The 20,851-nt window shown below is 42.9% G+C and overlaps 1 protein-coding gene across 5 annotated transcripts in view; it reads right to left on the bottom strand.

Annotated features, from left to right (window-relative positions):
• Positions 1 to 4,402: 4,402 nt before the first annotated feature.
• ELF2 (E74 like ETS transcription factor 2) overlaps positions 4,403 to 20,851 on the bottom strand; it is a 35,942-nt gene continuing 19,493 nt past the window's right edge. For 4 of the 5 annotated variants that reach the window (XM_030947600.1, XM_030947603.1, XM_030947604.1 and 1 more), the window contains 6 exons: positions 11,725 to 11,838; positions 10,571 to 10,744; positions 9,542 to 9,628; positions 7,069 to 7,261; positions 6,350 to 6,703; positions 4,403 to 6,117 (listed from right to left, as the gene is read on the bottom strand). In XM_030947600.1, coding sequence (XP_030803460.1) covers positions 5,490 to 6,117; positions 6,350 to 6,703; positions 7,069 to 7,261; positions 9,542 to 9,628; positions 10,571 to 10,744; positions 11,725 to 11,838 — 1,550 coding nt within the window. In that variant the 3' untranslated portion in view covers positions 4,403 to 5,489. Of the gene's footprint in view, positions 6,118 to 6,349; positions 6,704 to 7,068; positions 7,262 to 9,541; positions 9,629 to 10,570; positions 10,745 to 11,724; positions 11,839 to 18,365; positions 18,500 to 20,851 lie in introns of those variants that run through there. The other variant, XM_030947602.1, reaches the window with a different exon arrangement.

Below are 20,851 nucleotides of genomic sequence, written 5' to 3'. Positions count from 1 at the left end.
TCCAGGTGTTTATTAATAAAACTCTTTGGAAAAAAGTAATGTCTTGGCTGCTGTCTTTCTCACTTCACTGTCCCGAGTTCCTGTTGCCAAGGAGGTGACCTGTCTCAACTACTTTGAGCTTCAAGTTGGTGCTGTGCTTCCTTTTCCAAACTTCTTTCCTCCCACCCCTAACCCTGGTCTCAGAGTGGCATGGCTGCTTTGCCTTCACAGCACACACTCTTTCTCTAGCTTGGAATGTCCAAATTTCACAAGTCTGAAAGGAGGGGAGTTATGCTTAGCTATTAAGCTGCTCACTCTTCTAGTTAGAGAGGAAACCTACGCTGTATTACTGTAAATATTCCCCTCTCCAACAGTTGTGTGGAACTACAAACCTGCAAAGGGAGCTGCAAGAATTCCTCCCTCAGGGCTGCTGAATCTGCCTGGGAAGGCTGGCCCCTTACAAGATGCAGCTGTATCTGCCACTTTCTTCTAAAAGCTCATTTGAAGAGAAGAAGCACCACAGGTGTGGGCTTTACACAGCCTGTAAATTACTATACTTGCATTGCTGAGAAGGGAAATACAGAGTCTGGTGACTGGAAGTCCCAAATTCCCAACAAACACACTCTTCATCAGGCAAACAAATGAAGTGCTCTTGTGCAGCTGTAACACACTCTGCACATGTTCCTGACCCTTGCAGGATGAGGGCAATGTTCTGCTGCCGAGCAGAGGCTGCTTTAGCCAGCCTGGCACTCATGTGGATTTGACTTCCCCCAAAAGAAAGGATTTTACAACCAAGGAGAGAATGGCCTTGGTGAATACTGTTACCAGGCACGTGCAACATGCCAGCACCTCCTTTGGCTAGAATTTCAGAAAGAGCAAATTGTGTCATTTCACTTTTGTGTAAGCAGCTTCATTTTCCTCAGGCCAGTCAAGGTGTCCATCAGTGTGGCACCTTTCCCACTGCCAGGGCATAGAGCCACAGACCCGATTATGGGAGGCTTTTTACCAGCAGGAACTGAACTATCTCAGCTGCAGAATTCCCCCTGTCACTCTCACAGTGGAGTATATGCTATCTATGATTCTTAAGACATTTTAATTTATACCCTTGCTTGCATCCCTTGCTTAATTCTCCTAAACAAGAAATCAAACTGTTGAGAAAGAGCATGATTTGTATGATACTGCCATCACTGCAGAACCTCTTCTGAAGTGAAAAGGGCTGGGATTCTTCTTCCATCCTGGACATGTTACAGTAGACATTCACTGCTTCAACTCCTTAAAGGGTAATTTTGAAGGCAAGGGGGGATGGAATAACTGAAAAGGCTGGAGACTCTTCCCATCTCAAGGCAATACTGTCCTCTCAGAAAATCCCTGCTACAGTGCAATGTTGAACCCTTTCTGCTGGATTTTAATGAAAAGGCAGATAGGCTGCAGAAATTAACTGCTAAATTCCCAGGCAGCTTCACCCTTTTATTCCAGTACATGCCATAATTTATTTTGCAGACTCTTTTGGAAAACTTAAATGGATTATTGCTTTTGCTTTGTTTTATGCAGCGAGAGACAAGCCTGCAGCACTGAAATACTTTTGCCAGCTATAAATATCAGTACACTAAATATTTTTCAGAAGAAGCAGAAAGGATTTTTTTTTCCTGTGTAGCAGTATGACTCTTAACAATAAAAAATGTCTTCCAAGCTCTCCTTGTGAATGTATGCCTTATAAGCACACCAAGGCTAAAAAAAGGCTCCACAGATCCCTTGCTTTCATCTTGAATAAAGGCTGCCTTAGCTTTAGCAGTGACACTTTTCCCTCACTCTCAAGCAAGCTGCAGGAAGAAATGACCCACTTGTTTAATTTGCTGAGAGGCAGAAGCTGTTGCAAGCTTATTAAAACACAATCTCTCCTGGAGAACAATTAGATCCCAAATACATAGTGTCATTTGGATCTTCCTAATAAGCTTAACACCTGCTATTTGAACTGTCTCTACAAGGCAGAATTGCACTTGGCTTGTTCTGGCAGTAACAATCTTCACATGTAGCTGAGATCCCTGCTGCACACGTCGTGCTGAGCACCAGCTTGAGGCTTCAAGCACCTCTCCATTTTCTCCTCAACTTCTGACTGCCCCTGGCTCACTCATCCCTGATCACCTCAGATGTAACTCTCCAAAGCCCTGAAGTTGATGAAATCAATTAGCAGAGGATCCCAAGAGCTCAGCCTTCCTTTTGGCACACTCTACCCACAGTTGTGCCAAGGCCCAGGCCCCTTTGCTGGGAAAGATATGCAAGAGAGAGCTAACAAAACCAGCTGTCTCTAGAATGGGATTCCCCTTTCAACTTTTCTCATTCTTGATACTCAGACATTTATTGAGTTGCAACTTACAGCTGAGGTATTTTTTCCCCTCTGGATTACACATCACTCTTTTCATTCTATAACTTAAAACAGTGGGTTTGAAAAATAAAAATAGTTCTTATCTGCAGAATCAGTGGTACCAAGTCTGTGTATGTCTCAATGCCTTCTGTATGAAGCATACTCACTTCACACAAGTTTCATTCTACCCACACATCTAGGAGTTACTGCTTGCCAAAGATGAGTTAAGCCTGGCCCCTACATGAACCACCAGATTCAGATGTAAAAGGGAATCCTGCTGTCACCCATGTACAAAACAACAGGTTTTTCAACGGGATTTCAAAAGCCTGGGAGTATAGCTAGATACTAACCACTTCAATATTCTAGTGTTCCTCTCATCCGTTTCAGATGTCACAAACCCAACCAAAGCTCCCTCATCCTGAAGTCACATCCTCCAACACCACCAGTAAAAACATACTTATTTACAGCATCAGGGTAAGTCAGTCCCCTTTCCATTTCAGTTACAGCCCATCCTCACACAGACTGAGATTCTCACAGCAGTGCATGAACCTCAGGTGGGTGTCCTCTGGCAGCCAGTGCCATGTGCCACTCACTGGTGGCCAGGGGAGAGAGCCAAAGGACCATCACTGGTTCCGTGGCAAGACGCAGCACTGGCAGTGTCTCAGAGCTGACTACCCCACCAGCAGGGCAGTTGGGTGCCTGCATTCCTCTAGTTCTTGCCATTACATAATGAACTCTTGGCATTACAAGGAGGTCATCAGCTGGAGATCCTTATCTAATTCCAGGAAGCCAGTTTGTCCCCATTTGACTTCCACTGTATCTAAATTAGGTGTTGGAAAGGTCTTAATTACAAATACTCGACATAGATACTTCATGAGATACAATCAAGTAACAGCCATCTAGAATAGGGTTTCTTACAGACTGGACTTACAACAGTAGCTTTAAAAACACTGGTTTCTCTCATCTTTTAGCTCAGATTTGTACCACCTGCCTCTCTTTACACTGCTCCATTTCCCTTCACTCAGAACATTAGTGCCTCTCACACTGTCAGATTAATCGAGTGATTGCCCAGCTTCCCCTCCTTCCCTTTCCTACCTTTCTTAGAAAAAAAAGTCATCTTCTCTCTCCATGTTCTTGTGTGAAGGGGTCTTAGTCCTCTACCCCATGCCAGAAACACAGTTCATGTGTAAGAACTTTTGATTCTTTGGATTGCTGCCTTACACACACTTTTTTATCTGCTTCAGCTTCATTTTGCTCTTAAAACTCCCTTCTACTCAAGAGGATGAAAAAGAGTAGTTTTTCCAGAAGCCTTTCATAGTCCCCCCCAGTGCTGGCCTGGCTGTGTGGAGGTATTTCCACTTTTCTTACCAGTTGAAGGGAAGAATGGGCCTTGCTGCTAGGCCTCTGCAAGTAACCTGCTTCTCAGCATGTCAAGTATTCCATTCTGGTGTCTCTCAGCATGCATTACAGAAGACCTCAGTTCCAGACAGCTGTTAAAATTGCTCCTCCAGGCAAGAAGTACTTAGATGATGATTCAGACTCCAATTAGATTTCAAGATTACCCAGGTTCCTGCCCTGAAGACTTTTCAGGGCACATCACTAGGAACTGGGGGCCCATTGGGTACCTGACTACTCAGGCACTCATGTGCTATGACTACTATGACTACCCACAGCCTGATGTGCCAGCGTGGTGCCTCTGAAATCAGGGTAAGCTACACTCCAAGCCATGCAGATGGACTGGAAATACGGAGCCACCATCAGGTGTGGCTGGAGGAGCAGCTGGGTACCTCACAGAGCTCATGTGTACGATCACCACACTGAAAATATCTAGGAACTAGACCCCTGGCAGAAGTAACCTCACCAGCTACAGCAAGCTTCACAGGTATTTACACAAATGAGTGAGAGAGCTGGTCAGCCCTTGGAAGCAGGGAGGAGTCCCAAAATTTCACACTGGATCATCTCTATATTAGGATGAATGCCTGGAAGATTTCAAGTAAGAAAAGAAGGTTAACAGGTTAGCAGAAAGAAAGAAGGAAAAAATAAACAGCACACCAAACACCATTAAATTTTCTTTCTGTATTTCATTAAAACCTACTTGAATACACTTTGAAACAAGAGTACAACAAAATAGAATATACTTCAAATGTTGAATATACAAACTATTATAGTTCGTTCTGAACACTGGTACTTCCCTCTTAACTTCAACTAAAAAAAATTTACAGGTTTAGAACTACCTGACAAAAGCTCATGCTGGGCGTGACCTTTGAAGTGAGAGTAGAGCTGAAACTGAAATGTATGCACAGATGTCAAGGCTAAGTGAGAGAAACAGGCATGGTACAGCAGAAGGCAGAAAACCTGCTGCTACTTTGTCCACGATTAAGAAATTTAGACAGACTTTTAACTACCATACAAAATATGTTACATGTTATTCTATAACAATACTGTGCTAGGTACAAGGTTCTTAAAAAATTCGTTTTAATAAAAAAGCTTTACACAAACAAGCCATTAGCTTATTTCAAGAAAGATAACTGAAAATCAGTCTAAGGCTTTCAATTTGAATCTGCTTAAGCTGTATGATACAAAAATCCCTCCAGGCCTCTGTCTTCTTTTAGAAGCTCTTTAATCTCCTTTATTTCACTTCCTACAACACCTAGTAGCATAGTTTTTCACATAGCACCAGTTGAGTACTGTGGGCACACAGTAGTAATCGCTGGTATGCACATAAAATGCATCAAATTTGCCATTTGTGTAACAATGAGACTTTCCTCTCCCCCTGAAAACTAAAAACCAAGGCAAACCTCTCACACAGCTCTCTCTTAGTGTTTCAGGTCTTAGTGTAGCTTGGTAACCGGTAGCGTAGTGAAATTGTTTGGTCCCTTTCCAGTCCCTCTCTCTTTCATTCTCCATAGGTTCAGCTGTTTCCCAACTGGAAGAGGCAGTCTTTATCAGCGTATCAGCATGGTTTAATTCCCACTGAAACACGGGAAAATATTTTTTTTTTCCAGTAAGTCTTCAACATATGCATGTTTATTAACATTCCACAACTCTCCTTTATGACTTGGTGGTGGCATCCACATCCCTCCCCCAATCACGTCAGTATATTCAAAACCGTAACAGTTAGAAGTCCATGCTGGAAGAAACCTATTCTTCATTTTTCACACGTGATGATTCCTTCTGTTTTCATTGTTACAGGAAGGGCAATAGCTGAGGGTGTGCTAACTACTACTACGTGGGTTACAGTCTTGCTTCCGTCCACTGGCTTCTCCTCTTTTACCAGCTGCAGTGTTTTCACTTCACATTCCTGTTTCAAAGCGGCCGTGTCTGGTTTAACTTCTGGACCTTTGAGAACTGCACTGATCACCCTGGGAGGAGTCTGGCCAGAGGCCTGCTGAGCAGGAACCGACAGTCTCATTACGGGTGTCCCATGAGCTATGGACACTGGGGTTAGTGCTCTAACAGCCAACGGGGCTCCCACGATGTTGATACTTCCTGACCCAGACAGGCTCGTTTTTGTTTGCAGCTGACACTGCGTGAGTTGCGTGGCAGGGATCGTGATGATTTTGGTGGGCTGCATTGTGATTTTGTCTCCATTTTCAGCAGAGGTTGGCATCACAGTAGGGATTGTCTGGATTACTACCTTTGGAGTTGTTGCTGTGGTTGGACTTGTGTTGGTTATTAAGGGCGACCCTGCGTTTACTGACTGCACTGCCACAGTTGAGATTTTCTGTCCCAGAGAGGTCATGACAACGGGCACTTGCATTGCCACTCGAACAGTCCTGCAAAATAAACGTGTGTGTTTAGGCCAAAACACAGGGCACCATCGCAGATGACAACAAGGACAGACAGCTCTAAGAGACAGGTTTTTAACTGGTTCTTAAAAAAAACCAAACCTAACCATAACAAAAAAAAAAAGAAAAAGCCAAACCAGCAAACAAAGAGCCCAACCTCAAACCTTTTGCACATCTAGCAATAGGACTTTGGAAATTTAACAGCCCCATTAACACAAACCTGGGAGCTGATGTTGCTGGGACAGTAGCAGTGGTAGTAGAAGGATGAGATGAGGATGTGTCATGAGCTGGTGAGGCAATATTCACAACTCTGGTGACTGCTTTTTCTGTTCTGGTACAGCTTAACTGAGAGGAATTTTTTCCTCCACGTGCAGAGGTTGCTGCTTTTAAAAGGTTTTCTGCAGATAAAGACACTCTTTCCAGGGACTTTTCATCTGTAGGCATTGACAAATCTTCATTGCAGGACTCGCTTTTGTCATCATCTATGACAACTATATTTTTTGGCATCTCCTTAAACTGATACACAAGCCTTTGTCCCTCAACTTTTGCCAGGATTCCTCTTTGATAGTAGTATCTGCAAGGAAAGTACAATTAAGTATTAAGCAACATTTTAAAGAAAACGTCATTCTGTGCTAACAAGAAAACCTGAAGTAATCACAGTAAAATCTACAGTGCAAGGAGGTATGGAAAGAAGCTCTTAGAACACACTGGCAAATGATCTGAAGGATCTACCTGAAAAAAACCTTACCTTTCAAATACATACTTCAGGAAATAAAATTGTGAATTTACTGGTAATATAAAAAGTTACAGGGACTGCAAGACTGAAGGCTAAATCTGCACAAGAGCAAAGTTTTTAAAATTTCAGAATCTTTGTATTTCTATGGACAAAAATAAGATTTTAAACTGTAAAAGATAACCTAAGGATCTAAGAGTTCTTACCTCAGAGCTCTTCCCATAGTCTCATAGTTCATGTCAGGCTTGTTTTTGTGTTTTCCCCAGAGTTTGGAGACAGCTTTTGAATCCACAAGTTTAAAGATTCCTTTCTCTCTCTGAGTCCATTTAATATATCGAGGACAGGTATTTTTGTCCTGAAGAAGGTCCAACAGGAACTCCCATAAGTATGTTGTATTTCCTACAATCAGAAAGCATTTTTGTGTTAGAAAACCACTTCTAAAGGTAACAGAAAGTTCTCCATATGACCTGCGTTACAAGCTATGTTACACAGAGGATGTAACCTGCACATATTCATTCACTCTGCTCAGTTTAATGAAGTTTCCATAAATATTTACATTCTGAAAGAGCTAATCCAAGTGATCTGCTATACAGCATAGGAGCCTGCCTGTTCAATCCAATACCCATTCTCAGTTCTTGCAAAGAAGTATGGGAGGGTGCTCCAAGTCAGTACCTATCTATGCAGCAGGACGAGTGCTAGAATTTTCTTCTCCTACTTGATTAAACAGGGCATGAAATGCCAGTACATTTTATGACACTGCAAAACAGGAGGACATAAATAAGTAATTTTTAAAAGGCATGCAATCTGCAGCAACAAACCATCTCAGCTGTGGTTAAGTTTGTCAGGGATCTGGGGCTCTCACACTAACTGGTGGCACCTCATGTTCTAACCCTTCCCAAGAGTTGTTGCAAAAACATAAGTGGGCTTCAGGATTAGAAAGCAGACAGGAACTTCAAGAGAATAAATAAACTGTAGGGCACAATTAAATCACATTTACAGCCGCCTCACTTTGCACCAGAAAGTATCCAGAGTGCACAAAGGAAGGAATGCCAACAAGGGATCCCCTTTCCAAATGTGCACAATCATCTCTCATTCTCCATGACTTAACTCTGATAGTACTAAACTGTAGAATAATTCCTGGTTTTCCAAACCCATGCTGCATATGAAATAGCCTACCTCTGCAAGTGCTTTTTAAAATAAGCAACAAAAATTAAATCCAGTTAACAAAATATTTTGCAGGACATCAAGAAAAAAAATTAATTTATTCCAGTTGTAGTATAAAATATGGAATGAGATACTTCATGAGAACAAGAGATATATGTAGGTCATTAGGAAGTGCCATAGAAATGAAATAAACTTAAAAGAAAGCTAAAAAATCTCCTGAAAACCAGAGAGCAGTACCATCTCCCACTTAATAAAACAAGAAGCTATAGAGCTGAATTCAGTAGTACAAAAAGGAGAACAGAGAGAAATACAGGCCTCCTTTTTCAAATTATTTGTCCAGGAAACTAGGACCTGGGACAACTGGAAAGCACTGTTCAGGTAACAGAAATCTGTAAAACTAAAATCTGAAATAGAAAGAAAGACAAGGATTCAAGAAGACTACAGAAAAAGGAAATAACTAAACAAGACGTATTTTTAAATATAGCAGATACAAAATCTGTCATCTCCACTGGAGTCCACTGCTACACCAAATCTAAAGCAACTCCGGGCACTGTAGGGAAGTTTAATTAGTGTTTGCACTGGTTTCCATGAGCAAACATCTCCATGAAGTCAGTCCTATTCTTTCTTGCCCTACTGACAAACCTGATGACTCAGGAGCTATAGCCAGATAAGGAATTATGTAAACAGCAGAGACCTTGCTTTTAAACAAATGTCAAAGTAACAGTGGAGCTGACCACTGCACACTCTTTCAGCTAGCATGTTGCTGCTCCAAGTCACTAAACCGTTACTCCCAGCTATAGCAACATCTCACAACAACCTTCAGTGCACCAAGCGGAGGCAAGATCCAGGATACACGGCACACCACCCCAAAGGTAATCTGTGAGCTAACCTCCCAGTCTGTCTTCTTGCTGAGTGAGTAGCAGGGGCTTGGAGCCCAAGAAAGGAACCTCTATTTATCAGGAGAAACATTAGAACTCTTCTGCACATAATCCTCCACTCAACCAATACAGAAACACATCATCATTTGCTTTTCTCCTTAAACTAAACTGAACCTATTAGTAAAAAAATATATTCCCACTGAAGTTTGTCAATTAACTAAGAAATCATATTTTCAACCTTATTACCTTTACTTCCAACCATCACCTTACTAAATGCTCATGTGCTACCTCTACTTGAAAGCAAGTCTTACAGCAGTAGCTTAATAAATTATGTGTGTAGCACTAAGTTGATACATAACACAAAAGACATCACAAGTCAATACCCACAAAGTAAAGCAAAAAAAAAAAGAGAAAAACTATTAACTGTGGAGGGTACTAGAGGAGACTCCTAGAGCACATCCCAGATACATCCTTGTGCTAGATCTTGTACAAACAAATTTAAAAACATTGAATAAAACTCTAATAAAATCAATACAATTTCATCCATCACATTTGTAAAGATATGTACATTTCCTGTGATAAATACCATGCAGATACACTGCTTATTTTTAAAGACTCAATGAATGGAAAAATATACCTTTGCCTTCTCTAGGTTTCTTCTTTATACCTAGATCTGGAGACCCATCAGATAAAGCTGATTGCTGGGTCTTGGGTTTACGGCCAGCTGCACATAATACATGGGGAAAAAGAAGTATTAATCATATGCAGAGTAAAATTTTATAGTTTGCCTTTGCTGAAAAAAGCAGTTTGTGTATTTCCCCCCTTCTGTTTCCTCGCCACAGGTATGGATAAACTTCGATTCTTAGATTACTAGTGCACATCCAGTGCTTACTTCATAGGCAGATTTAACTCAATTGCAGACAAGTTAATGGGCATTTTTATTAATTCTAAGACCCACAGATCTTGGATTTGTATCATTTTATCACTACATTGCATTTGTTTCCCTCTAAATTACAAGTAAATATTCCATCTCAGCATGTCTGGAAACTATTAAATCAATGTTCCTAAAGCTATGTGAACTGTATTGATGCCTCTAACAAAACTGCTAGACCACAGAGAACAACCTTACCAGGTGCCAACCTCTCATGTGACAGCAAAATGCTTAGAAATCAAACACTGCTCTGAATTGTTTCTCCTCCAAGACACGCCAATTAGACAGGAAAGACAAAAATTTCACATATAAGACCTTATAATGATTTTGTAAACTGATTTATGTTTTTTTTAAGTTAGTATTTACCCTGCTGCTTCATTGCATGAACCCCAAGCCTACCATCTCACCAAATATACCCACATTCCACACAAAGTGGCTACCCACCACAAAAGTCCTCTTTGAATACTCTACCCTTCCTCCACTTTGTGTTAAAATACACAACACAGAAACCATCTTCCTTCATGGCTTGTCAAAGCCCATTCTCTTGCTCCCTCTTTTTTCTGGATGCAGACCCATTTTTCTAAGAACTCACATTTCAGACTCCCATCAATCTGTTTGTATGAGCAAAGAGATCAGACCATCCAATCCATCCTCCCCTGTATCAACTGCACCATCCATGGCAGTGGACAACAGAAGTAAAATTTTGAGATTGCTCCAATGAAAAGCCATATGTACCCTTTTTCTTTTTCATTGGCTCATGGATATCAGGGGAAGTTGGAACAGGAGACACGTCCATTTGTTCAGATTCCTCTGTTGATACTTCCACCACGGTTTCTGTGATCACGTCAGGTCTCATGGCTGCATGGATAAATTCTGGGGTGGACACACAAGGAGGGACAAAAACTTCCACTACAAGAGAAGAAAAAAAGAATATCTGATGAAGTTTCTACCTGATTTTATTTGAATGTATCTTACATAAAATTATTTTAAACAAAGCATATGCAACACTGTATTAAGTTTCTGCTCCAAAATCCAGTCATCTTGAAAATCAATCCAACTCCCCAAAACATGCACACTTGTCAGTAGTTTTAGGCAAAAGCAAGTACCACACCAATATTCTTCAGAACGAAACTCAACTTTAATTTAAACAAATTAGAGCTTCATCTTTGATCATTACTCTGATCTCCACTTCCTACTTTGTAGCTTTTGCATTTCAGTTTGATCATTATTTCATCCAACATATATTAAATAATTTCAGAAGGGACATCAGTTAAAGTAACCATCAACATTAAGGTTTGGTTTTTCAGACTGGTAACACTGTGCAACACATTGGTTTTGGGCATTCTTTATAAAATGGAAAGATGAATAGAAATACTTTTCCCTTAAAATAACTCTTTATTTCAGCAATTTGAAATGTCAGATTCACAGAACCCAGAATGGCTGGGGTTAGAAGGGGACCTGGTGCAACCCCGTGCTCAAGCTGTGCCACCTAGGGCTGGTTGCCCAGGATCCTGTACTTTTTAGTATCTCCAAGGATGGAGTCCCCATGGCTTCTCTGGTCAATCTGTGCCAGAGCTCTGTCACCTGCACAGTGAAAAAGTATTCCATGATGTTTAGGGGGGAAAAATTAATTTTAAATATGTCGTTATATATGTAAATATGTCAGCTATCTCTTCCCAACAACCCTTCTCAGATAAATGATTTAATCTGTAAGTATACGTGTTGCAGGGTGGAGAAATCATGTAAAACTCAAACAAATCAGTAGTTTTCAAATATGCAGGCAAATGTTTTAATAGAGCTCTTCACAGAAACAGGTTTCCCACTTTGCTTGTCTTACTGATTAGTAGAAGGAGAAATGGCTCCCAGAGCAGAGACTGTGGCTGACATACCAGGACTCCTGGCATCTCTCAGGCAGGTAGGAGACTCCATATGAAGCAAGGCCTCTGCAGCTTCAATTGTCTTATCTGTGCAGTGCACATTACTGCCATGAACTGATGCTTCTACTGCAGAAGGATACAAAAAAATTATGAGGACAGGTTACTTATAGAAGTCCACATGTATCCCTGTACAACTATACTTCTCAATCTTTAACATGAAAACCACAAGATTATCAGATGTCTTCACACCTTTTATACCTTCCTGTCAACAGAAATATTTAGGGAAGACATGAAACAAGCAGAACTGACACTGTCACTTCCTAGATTAGATTTCTAGTTCACAAGCAAGCTACTCATTTCCATGAGGAGTTCAAGAGCTTACAGAAGGAGACTGAGATTTATCTTCTGCCTTCAAATTAACCAGAAAAAAACCAGATTGTGATGAGGATGATTACAAATTAATGCAGCAGAACAGAGAAGTAGTATCATCTCCAACTATTATCTCATTAAAATCTAAAGGTCACCTCTTCAAATTTTCAGTCTTTTGGATAAATATATACACATACATGTCTATGTATATACATATACATATATGCAAATACAAGACTAGTTTCCAAAACATACATCCTGTTTTGATTTCTGATACTGAAAATAATTTTGAGTTCATTTTAGCAGGTTGGTTGTTTAAAAAACCACAAAGCACAACAAACAGTATAAAGAGTGTGCTTTATGCAAAAACTAAGGGAAGAAGGTAAAAAAAGTTCTTTTTCTCAAGTTCTGAAAATTTAGGAAAACTAATTAATCAAAAATAATGTAACTTCAAGAGAGTACAGTTAAGTTTGACACAGTGCAGATCACAGCAGCAACACAAAAAACCCCAACGTACCATGTAAAACTACAATTCTATGCACAGCTAACTCCATATTGCTCGCCCTTGTGAAGGTTTGGAAAAGTGGTGACTGCAGAAACACCTGTTGTCCATTATCCACACTCTGGCCAAGGTAGCTGTAGCTGTCTCTCTTCAGTTGCTCTTTCCATTTATGGCCATCTGCTCTAAGCTGAACCACTCCAGCCAGGCAGCCAGCAAGCAGGAGATCTATCTTTAGCCTAAGCAGAGTCACCTATCTCTAGTATCACAGAACTAAAGAGGATTTGGGAATAATTCTCTACAAAAACTTCAAGGCACGTATGCTGTTACTGAAAAAGTCTAAGAAATAACTGATGGTTTGTTTAGTGAAAAGCGGGGAAACATAATGCCAGAGTTACTTCTGACTTAAGGAAACACCAGATACACAGAGATTCCCTGCAGGCTCACGTGGGGAAGCCTTCCAGCATACTCCAGTTTCTACAAATGCAGGGATTAAAAACTTGAAAAATCTACTAGCCAGCAGATTAAACGTATCAACCAGAAGCTGAAAGTGGATGAAATGTGGAAGATGCAGAAATGCAAAACTACAGGCGACAAAGTTCTTGCTGAACCAGCCTGCTGCCCACCTGCTGGCTGGCTGATGGGATTCCCACCACAGCCTATTAGCTATGGCCTGGGATGCTATTTAGAGGGCTTTATCTTTTGGAACAGTAGATGCCTGTTAAGGCTCACATTCCAACACTGCTTCACCCCAGGCTGTGAACAATAAAACCTTACCTACGAGCACAGGAAAATCGGAGAAGGGTCTTTATTTTGCACTCTGTCCTTGGATAACCATAACCATGAGCCCCTTTCCCCAGCTGCAAACCCTGGATGCTCCCCATGCTTGGCCAAGCGTTTCCTTCCCAAGCGGCTGTTTGGTTATACCCAAAGTCCTGACCCCCTGCAGTGTAACAGAACAGCCCTCCTGGAGCAGGAAACCCTCTGACTAAACATTTCTCTTTCTAAACAAAAGTTTCAGTTGCACAGAATTTGATTACTAAGTTTCCCTCATCTACCTGATAAAAATTTTCACTGATCATCAGAATACAGGAACAATATTCAGACAGTTGATAAAAAATGTGTAAATTCTACAACACTACTGAAATTAGAAAGTCCAAATCAGTATTTATATGTTATATGTTATATTATTCTAATGCATGCAATAAGATTCAAAGCATGTCAGTAAAGCTTCTCCAACCAGATAGCTGTTTCTGTGCCATTAGGTTCAGCATATAAAGGACTTTTGTAAAGAAATTCAAACTCAGATGACAAATTTCCATTTTAAGAGGGTATTGAATTCACTACCTCCTAAATGCTTAAAAGCATACAAAGCTTTCCTACAGAGAACAGTTTAGATACTGCACCACAACTAAGAGGTACTTAGCAGAGGGCAGGAGCCAGGCAACAAACACAGCAGAAAGCCATCTATGTACTTTTCCAGCACGAGGATATTCTGCTGAAGGACCAGGGTGGAGGAAAAGGAAATACAACCAGCATTAGGGACTAGGACTGCAGAACTGTAACAGAAAAGCAAAGGAACCACTCAACTTCTCCCCTAAGCAACCCTTCAATTTCCAATATAAACAGCACTATCTACTCCACAAAAGCCTCTGACACTTGGAAAATACACACTTCACAAATGCTTTTCCCATGGGAGCTACTTGGGACTCCACTAAGACTGTCACCTAAAAAATATCAAGCAAAAAATAGTAACACTTCTGGCTTTGGCTGAACAACACATGCTGTCTGTCTATCACGACAGTTAACAAAGTAATCTAACATTGCCAAAACGACAGCTATTAAAACACTTACTAAATTCAGTCCTATTACCAAGTTTCAAGTCTTCCCAGCTAACTAATTCTCCTTTACCCAGTACATGGTTTTTAGCCTTAGAGGCATTTGTTTACCCAGTGAACATCAGGAGTTTGCATTTCCTCACAGGGAATGTTTACTGCACCAACACAGTGGGAAGGAAAACAAGAGAAATTTCTATCCTAGCACAAATTTATGTAAAATATCTTTCTGACATGCTAGAAAATGTCTAACAGAAGACAGCATGTCAGAGTGCTCTGATAGAAGACATGGTGCCCAAAAACAGCTAAAAAACCCATCATAAAAGATGAAGTGAGGGAACAGGCTCTCTCTGAGAAGGGACAAGAAAAAAACAGGCAGCTCTTCTTGCAAATGACTGGACCAAGTGTCATCAACGAAATTATACTTGTAGCTCAACAGTTCTCACAAAAAAAAGATGGAGAGAAAAGGAAAACAAAACAAGTAGGAGTCCACAATTAAAAAAAGACAACTTCCCAAGACTTTGATACACAAGTATCACAGTTCTAATCAAAGGCTGAAGTGTGTCACCCATTTCTCTAAAAATGCCCAATTCTATTTCTATTATAATATGCTATCAACTATATTCAAGACCCCAAAGCTAAAACAGACTGTATTGTTTCAGTAAACAATACAAGGTGTAGGTCTGTTATATTATACAATCATTTCAGAAACAACTGTCACTTGCCCAAACGAAGCAAAGTAGTTTATGTGGATGGAAGTAAATTTTCCACACTTTTGTAACTGAGTAACAAGAGAACTGCCATTTACTGATCTAGAACACGAGAGCTAAGACCACCACTTATCTTCCATTCTTTAAAATCAAATCTCATCTTACTGCTTTTATTAAAGAATCTGAGTCCTTGGCACATGATTTTAAAATATTTAATTTAAAAATTTTGATCTATTTATAGAAAAAAATCTCAAAAACAAATTCAGATATAAAGTGTAAATAGATAAGTAGGCTAGTTGATACCTATCTTCACTGTTGGCCTAATGTTTGCTAACTCCACTTTCTACCCAAACAGTGTGTATAGTAGATTATTCAAGGTTCTCAACAGCTGTTACAAAATACTAACCTTGGTAATTAAGTCTGAAAGGGCTGTACTTTGGATTTACAGAAAAAAATACTGGCAACCTATTCATTTGGTAACAATGTCCCCCCCTTTTAACATAAGGCTAACAAAATTATTGAAAGCAATTTATGAGACTGAAGAAATGGACTGAAATTTTCAAAACGGTATTCTTTTGCACTGCACTACAGAAGCACCTGCAATAGCTTACCCTTTAATGCTATCAGGCAACATTTTATTAAAGAATTCACAATTCCAAGCATGGAACGCAGTAGAGTGGCTACCTATACACTAACAAACCTCATTAAAGTTTACTGGCGCTCATGTGCTTGTTTTATTTCAGCATTTAAAAACAGCAGTGGAAGTTAGTAAGAGTGCTTAAACAACGTCTTAATTAAAAGCAGTTGAATTGCCTCTATAGGTAATACCCAGAAATCTTTCTGTATGCAAAACTTGACTTGGAAAAGAAAGCATTCTTCAGTTTACTGCTTGTTTCATGGCAGACATTTATTCAGAAACCAAAAACCAGTTTCTTGGGTTTTTCAATATTTCCCTAAGCCCGCCTCCGTTCAAGACTCTCAGCTGCACACAATTTAAGGATGATGCCTAACCCACTGCATAAAGACAGATCAATAACAAAGATGAGAGCAACCATCTCAAAACACTTGTTTCACTGTGAGCCATGTTATCAGCCCAATATTGACAGAAATATTAACTACAAAGCCAAAACATATCTTTGTAAAGTCATTTTGGAGTTGCTCTTACAACTGGCAATTAAGATAACTCTAAGCAGTAATAATTTTGGTTCATCTTATTTCCCACAGTTATTAAACACTGAAGTTTTGTCAACACTGAAAGCAGCAGCCATGGGAAAAAGCAACATATAATTATTATAATCCCTTAGGATAAAGAATTCCTCACTTAAATCCACGTGATATCTGCATACAAAACTAAGTAAACAGATATGGTATCTTGATAGTATGATGATGGGAATACTAGATATGCATAGGTATCACTCACTGCTACGCAAATATGGAAAAAAGGAATTAATTGGTTGGGCTAATGAGATTAGTATGACAAAGGATATCAAAAAGAGCAATGCAAAGGTCATTATTATTTATCTAAGGACTCGCTCTCAAGCAACCTAGTTACAGTGACTTAAGAAGGTGTTGACACAATGACCAAGTACTTAAACGTTCTCTATTCACGGACAATCAAAAGTAAAAAACAACTCACTGAGACCTGCAGCAGTGAGACCTGCAGAAATCAAAGTTGTTCTACTGGCAAAGTCAAGCTATTGCTCCATCCTAGACCCAAGTGTCAAAATGCTTAGGACCTACTCTGTTATGCAGCAGAACAGTTTTACACTGCTTTGTAGTGTATTTTTCCATGTCTGGGGTGTGGGTCATCCTCCTCCAAAAAACCCTGGGTATTTTTCCACATTAAGTAAAATAAATGATGACGATTATGTGACTTGGTCCTTTCTAAAGGATAAACGACAGAGCATTTATCTTTAGGCCTCTGAAAGCCCACTGCCATGTCAATGCAAAGCCAGTATACAGCTTGACTCTCTCTGAAAATTCGTGTGCAGCTACTGCACAATTTTCATTACCTATAATGCCATACACTGTACTGCTTACGGTTCCAAGGACTACTTTTAGAAGTTCAGATTCATGATGTAAAGGCAAAAATAAAATGAAATCTAGTACAACTTCGGTGGAGAACTGAATGCTTGACACTGCATTTGAGGTTTGGGTCAGTCGTAACCTTGCTCGTTTTCCAGGGCTTTACCACACTTTAAGACAAGTCCGGCGATCACCGGGCTATCCTGTTGTCAGACAGATACAACAGAACGGAAAGAGGCCAAACCACGCAGGACTCAAAACACAACCCCGAACGAGTGCTACACCTCGGGTAAACGGCCCAGGTCCCGGCAGCGGCCGCGCCCGGCGGCTGCAAGGTCTGGCGGTGCGGGGGAGCGGCCAGAGAAAGCGCGGCACCTGCACGGGCCGGCGGCAGGGAACGGAATTCTCGCCGCGGCTGCGGGGCTGCCCGCGGGGCAGCCTCGGCCCGGGAGGGCGCAGCCGCCCGCCCTTGCCCTGCCCGTCGGGGGCGCCCGCAGGCAGGCGCGGCCACGTGCGGCGGCGGCGCGGCCACTTCCGTGTTTACAGCCGGCTTCCCCCGGTGCCGCGCGCGCCTGCAGCGCCGCCACTCCCGCGCCCGCCGCGCGCCGATTGGCGGCCGGCGCCCCGCCTCCCCGCGCGGGGCCCCGGGGAACGCGCCGCTTCCGCTACGCGGCGCGCGTGGGGAGGGGGCGCCGCCGCCCCCGCGTCGCACACGTGGGGCCGCGGCCCTGCCGGCGGCGCCTCCTCCCGCCCCGCCGCCGGAGCCGTGTTTAAAAGGGCACGGGGGGCAGGCACCGCAATAGCGGGGGACGCGCGCGGGGGTGCGGTGCCCGGGGAGACCGGGCCGCGGCCCTGCGTGCGGTGCGCGGCGGCACTCGGCCTGCCCGCTCAGACAGCGTGGCGGCAGCGCTCGGAGCGAGGAGAGGGCCGGGAAAGGCGGGAGGACAACAGCCCCGCGCACTTCCTGGTTCTCGCCCCAGCCTCCCAAACCCCGCTAAACTCCTCCGTGCGCCCCGCCGCAACTCCCGGCGGTGCCGCCCGCGCCGGGAGGCGAGTGCGGCGGGCCGGCCGCTACCAAGGTGATCACTTCCTGATTGCCCTCCACTGCCTCCCGCTCGCCGCCGGAGCGCGACGTGCGCCGCGTCTTCCACCCCCCCCCCCGCCCCGGCCCGTCCCCGCTCCCGCCCCGCGTCGGCCCGGCGCAGCGCAGCTCACCGGCCCGAATGAGGAGGTCGAGCTGGTTCGTGGGCCCCTCATGCACGGACGCCGCCATGTTTACGCTGCCGGAGCGGCTTCACATTGACGGGCGGGCGCGCGCAGCGGCCGGCGGCGAGGCGCGCTCCCGCAGGCGGGCGGGCGGGCGCTCACCGCCACGGCGCGGCGGCGGGAGCGCTTCCTGCGGGGCGGCGCGCGCGGTCCTTCCGCTGCCCGCCCCAGACAGGAAGTGCCGCGCCGGCTCCCGCCGCAGCGCGGGGCCAGCCGCGGGCGGGAACCGCCGGGCCCCCGCCGGCCGCCCCGCCGCACGGGCAGCGCCTCCCCGCGCCGCTCCCGAGGCGCCCGAGGGCAAGGACGCAGCGCAGCCCGGCCGGCCCCGCACGCCACCAACGCCTTCCGCTCCATCTCTCCGCGGCCCTCGGCCGTCCGCACCTCCGTGCCCCGCTGACCGGGGCAAACCGCCTACCGGTATAACCCGGGCAGTCGTCACCGAGGTGACCGCTGACGCATTAACAAGATTTCACCTTGACAAGTCCCCGGGGCACCTATATTAGTAACAACTTGCCGGAAAAGCTCCGTGCCTGCAATCCACCCTATCTCCGTTAGAGGAACAGTTAGCCAGAGGTCCTATCCATCCTTCATCTCTGAAAAGATCTGTGGGGTGAAAAAAAGTTTCATTGCTCTCTTAGTTAAAAAAACCCCAAAGCACTAGCACCACTTTTTAGGGTTGCATCCTCTCTCCCCTGAAGAACACCTGTGTCAGTAAGGCCACAGCATTACCTGCCAGGCCCCTGGACAGAGGCACCCGTCAGGAGAAGACACTCTCCACACTTCCTACCCAGTCCATGCACTAATTACTCCCAGGGTAAAACTTCAGAGCTGCATACAAAGAGCAGCTGTACCAAGAAAAGCCAAGTATGTCTCACACAGAGCTAGGCATGGAAATTACACACAGGAATTCCTTCATTAAACCACACACCTGAGTAGGCCTACAATGTTAAGTCAAGGATCTCGCAAACACCCACTGCCTACAGAGCCTTCCTTGAACACATCATCTTCACCACATCATCTTCACAGCTCCATTAAAAGAAGGTGAAAGGATCCAGCTGCAATCTGACAACACAATCTCAAGTTTCCCTTCTCAAGTTTCAGTAGTCCTAGGACCTAGAGCAGAAGGAACAATTTAGAAACAATTTTCCCCAGCACCGAAATCACAAAATAGTGTCCAGCAAAAATCAACTCCAGCTGGTAAATTCAGTGCTTCAAACTCTTGACAAATACTATTCCTCCACTACAACTCTCAAGACATTACAGGGATACATTTTCATGACTGTATTTATAGATATTTATAGATAATTATATCTATATTATATAATTATATCTATATTATATAATTATTATTATTATCTATATTATATAATTATAGATATTTATAGATAATGTTTATCATATGCAAATAAAAAATCAGGCATTTTGTAGATAGCACTCATCTATTCCTGGGTTTAAGGAGTTAAATTTGTTCAGTGCCTCATCAGATAAAGAGCAAGACCTGCAAGCAACATCATTCACTCTCACATTCACGAGAGGCCATGATATCTAAGGATAGGTCTGTGCTAAAATTTTGCCCGTCAAGATTCTTCCACAGCCAGAAGCACAGACAAAAAAGGCACCTAGCCAGCTGTGAGGGCAAAAAGCTCTCATTCAGATCCAGCTTTGCCAACAGCAGAGTGCTCCTGTCAGCTTTTGTTATTCAGAGAGGTGGAACAGCAGTGCCAACAAGAATTCCTCCCATCAGCATATTTCCACTAGGGGACTCTGCTGTATTCTCCAGCAGAAATTTTCCTAGTGGAGACAAGCCCAAGGACAAGAAAAGGCATTTTAGGCAGGCACACACTTATATGTGCAATAAAATTTAGTAGTCATTCATTAGAACATCCTGAGATTGAAGTGGAAGCTTTACATGGTGTAGTTTAGCAACACCATAGCTTCAGCTTACGTAGAGTGTACTGGAATAACCCTCTAGTCCTGTCACTTTGTACACTTGCGTGTACCTCCTGTTGTTAAAAACTATAATTTACCCACACTCCAAGCAATAAAATACAGTTTAAAAGTTTGTCTGTTTAGATCCAGATCAAAGGCTGTACTGAGATGCTAAATGCCTTTGAAGATCCACACCCATGTCAACAGGAATTCACACTACCATACTTCAGAAAAGGTGCACTCATAGTTTTTTCCTTTTTTGATTGCTGTATAGTTCAGTGAGGGTTGTTTACTGATGGCAGCTTTCAGTCAAAAACTGAAGTGTTTGACTCATACCCAATAAAGTTTTGCCTGAGATGTGTGGACTCCTTGAATAAGTGCATGCAAGTAATGGGCACTGTGTAACTTCTGACAAACCTCATAGGTCCAAAATGAAAAAAAGAGCCAAAAAGTATTGAGCATGAAGTTCTTGGTTTAACACCAGTTTCTTAAGCAGCATTTATTTA

Source organism: Camarhynchus parvulus, chromosome 4 (genome assembly GCF_901933205.1).
Source record: "Camarhynchus parvulus chromosome 4, STF_HiC, whole genome shotgun sequence".
In the NCBI taxonomy this organism is placed as follows: Eukaryota; Metazoa; Chordata; class Aves; order Passeriformes; family Thraupidae; genus Camarhynchus; species Camarhynchus parvulus.
This window is presented reverse-complemented; position numbering and strand designations above follow the sequence as displayed.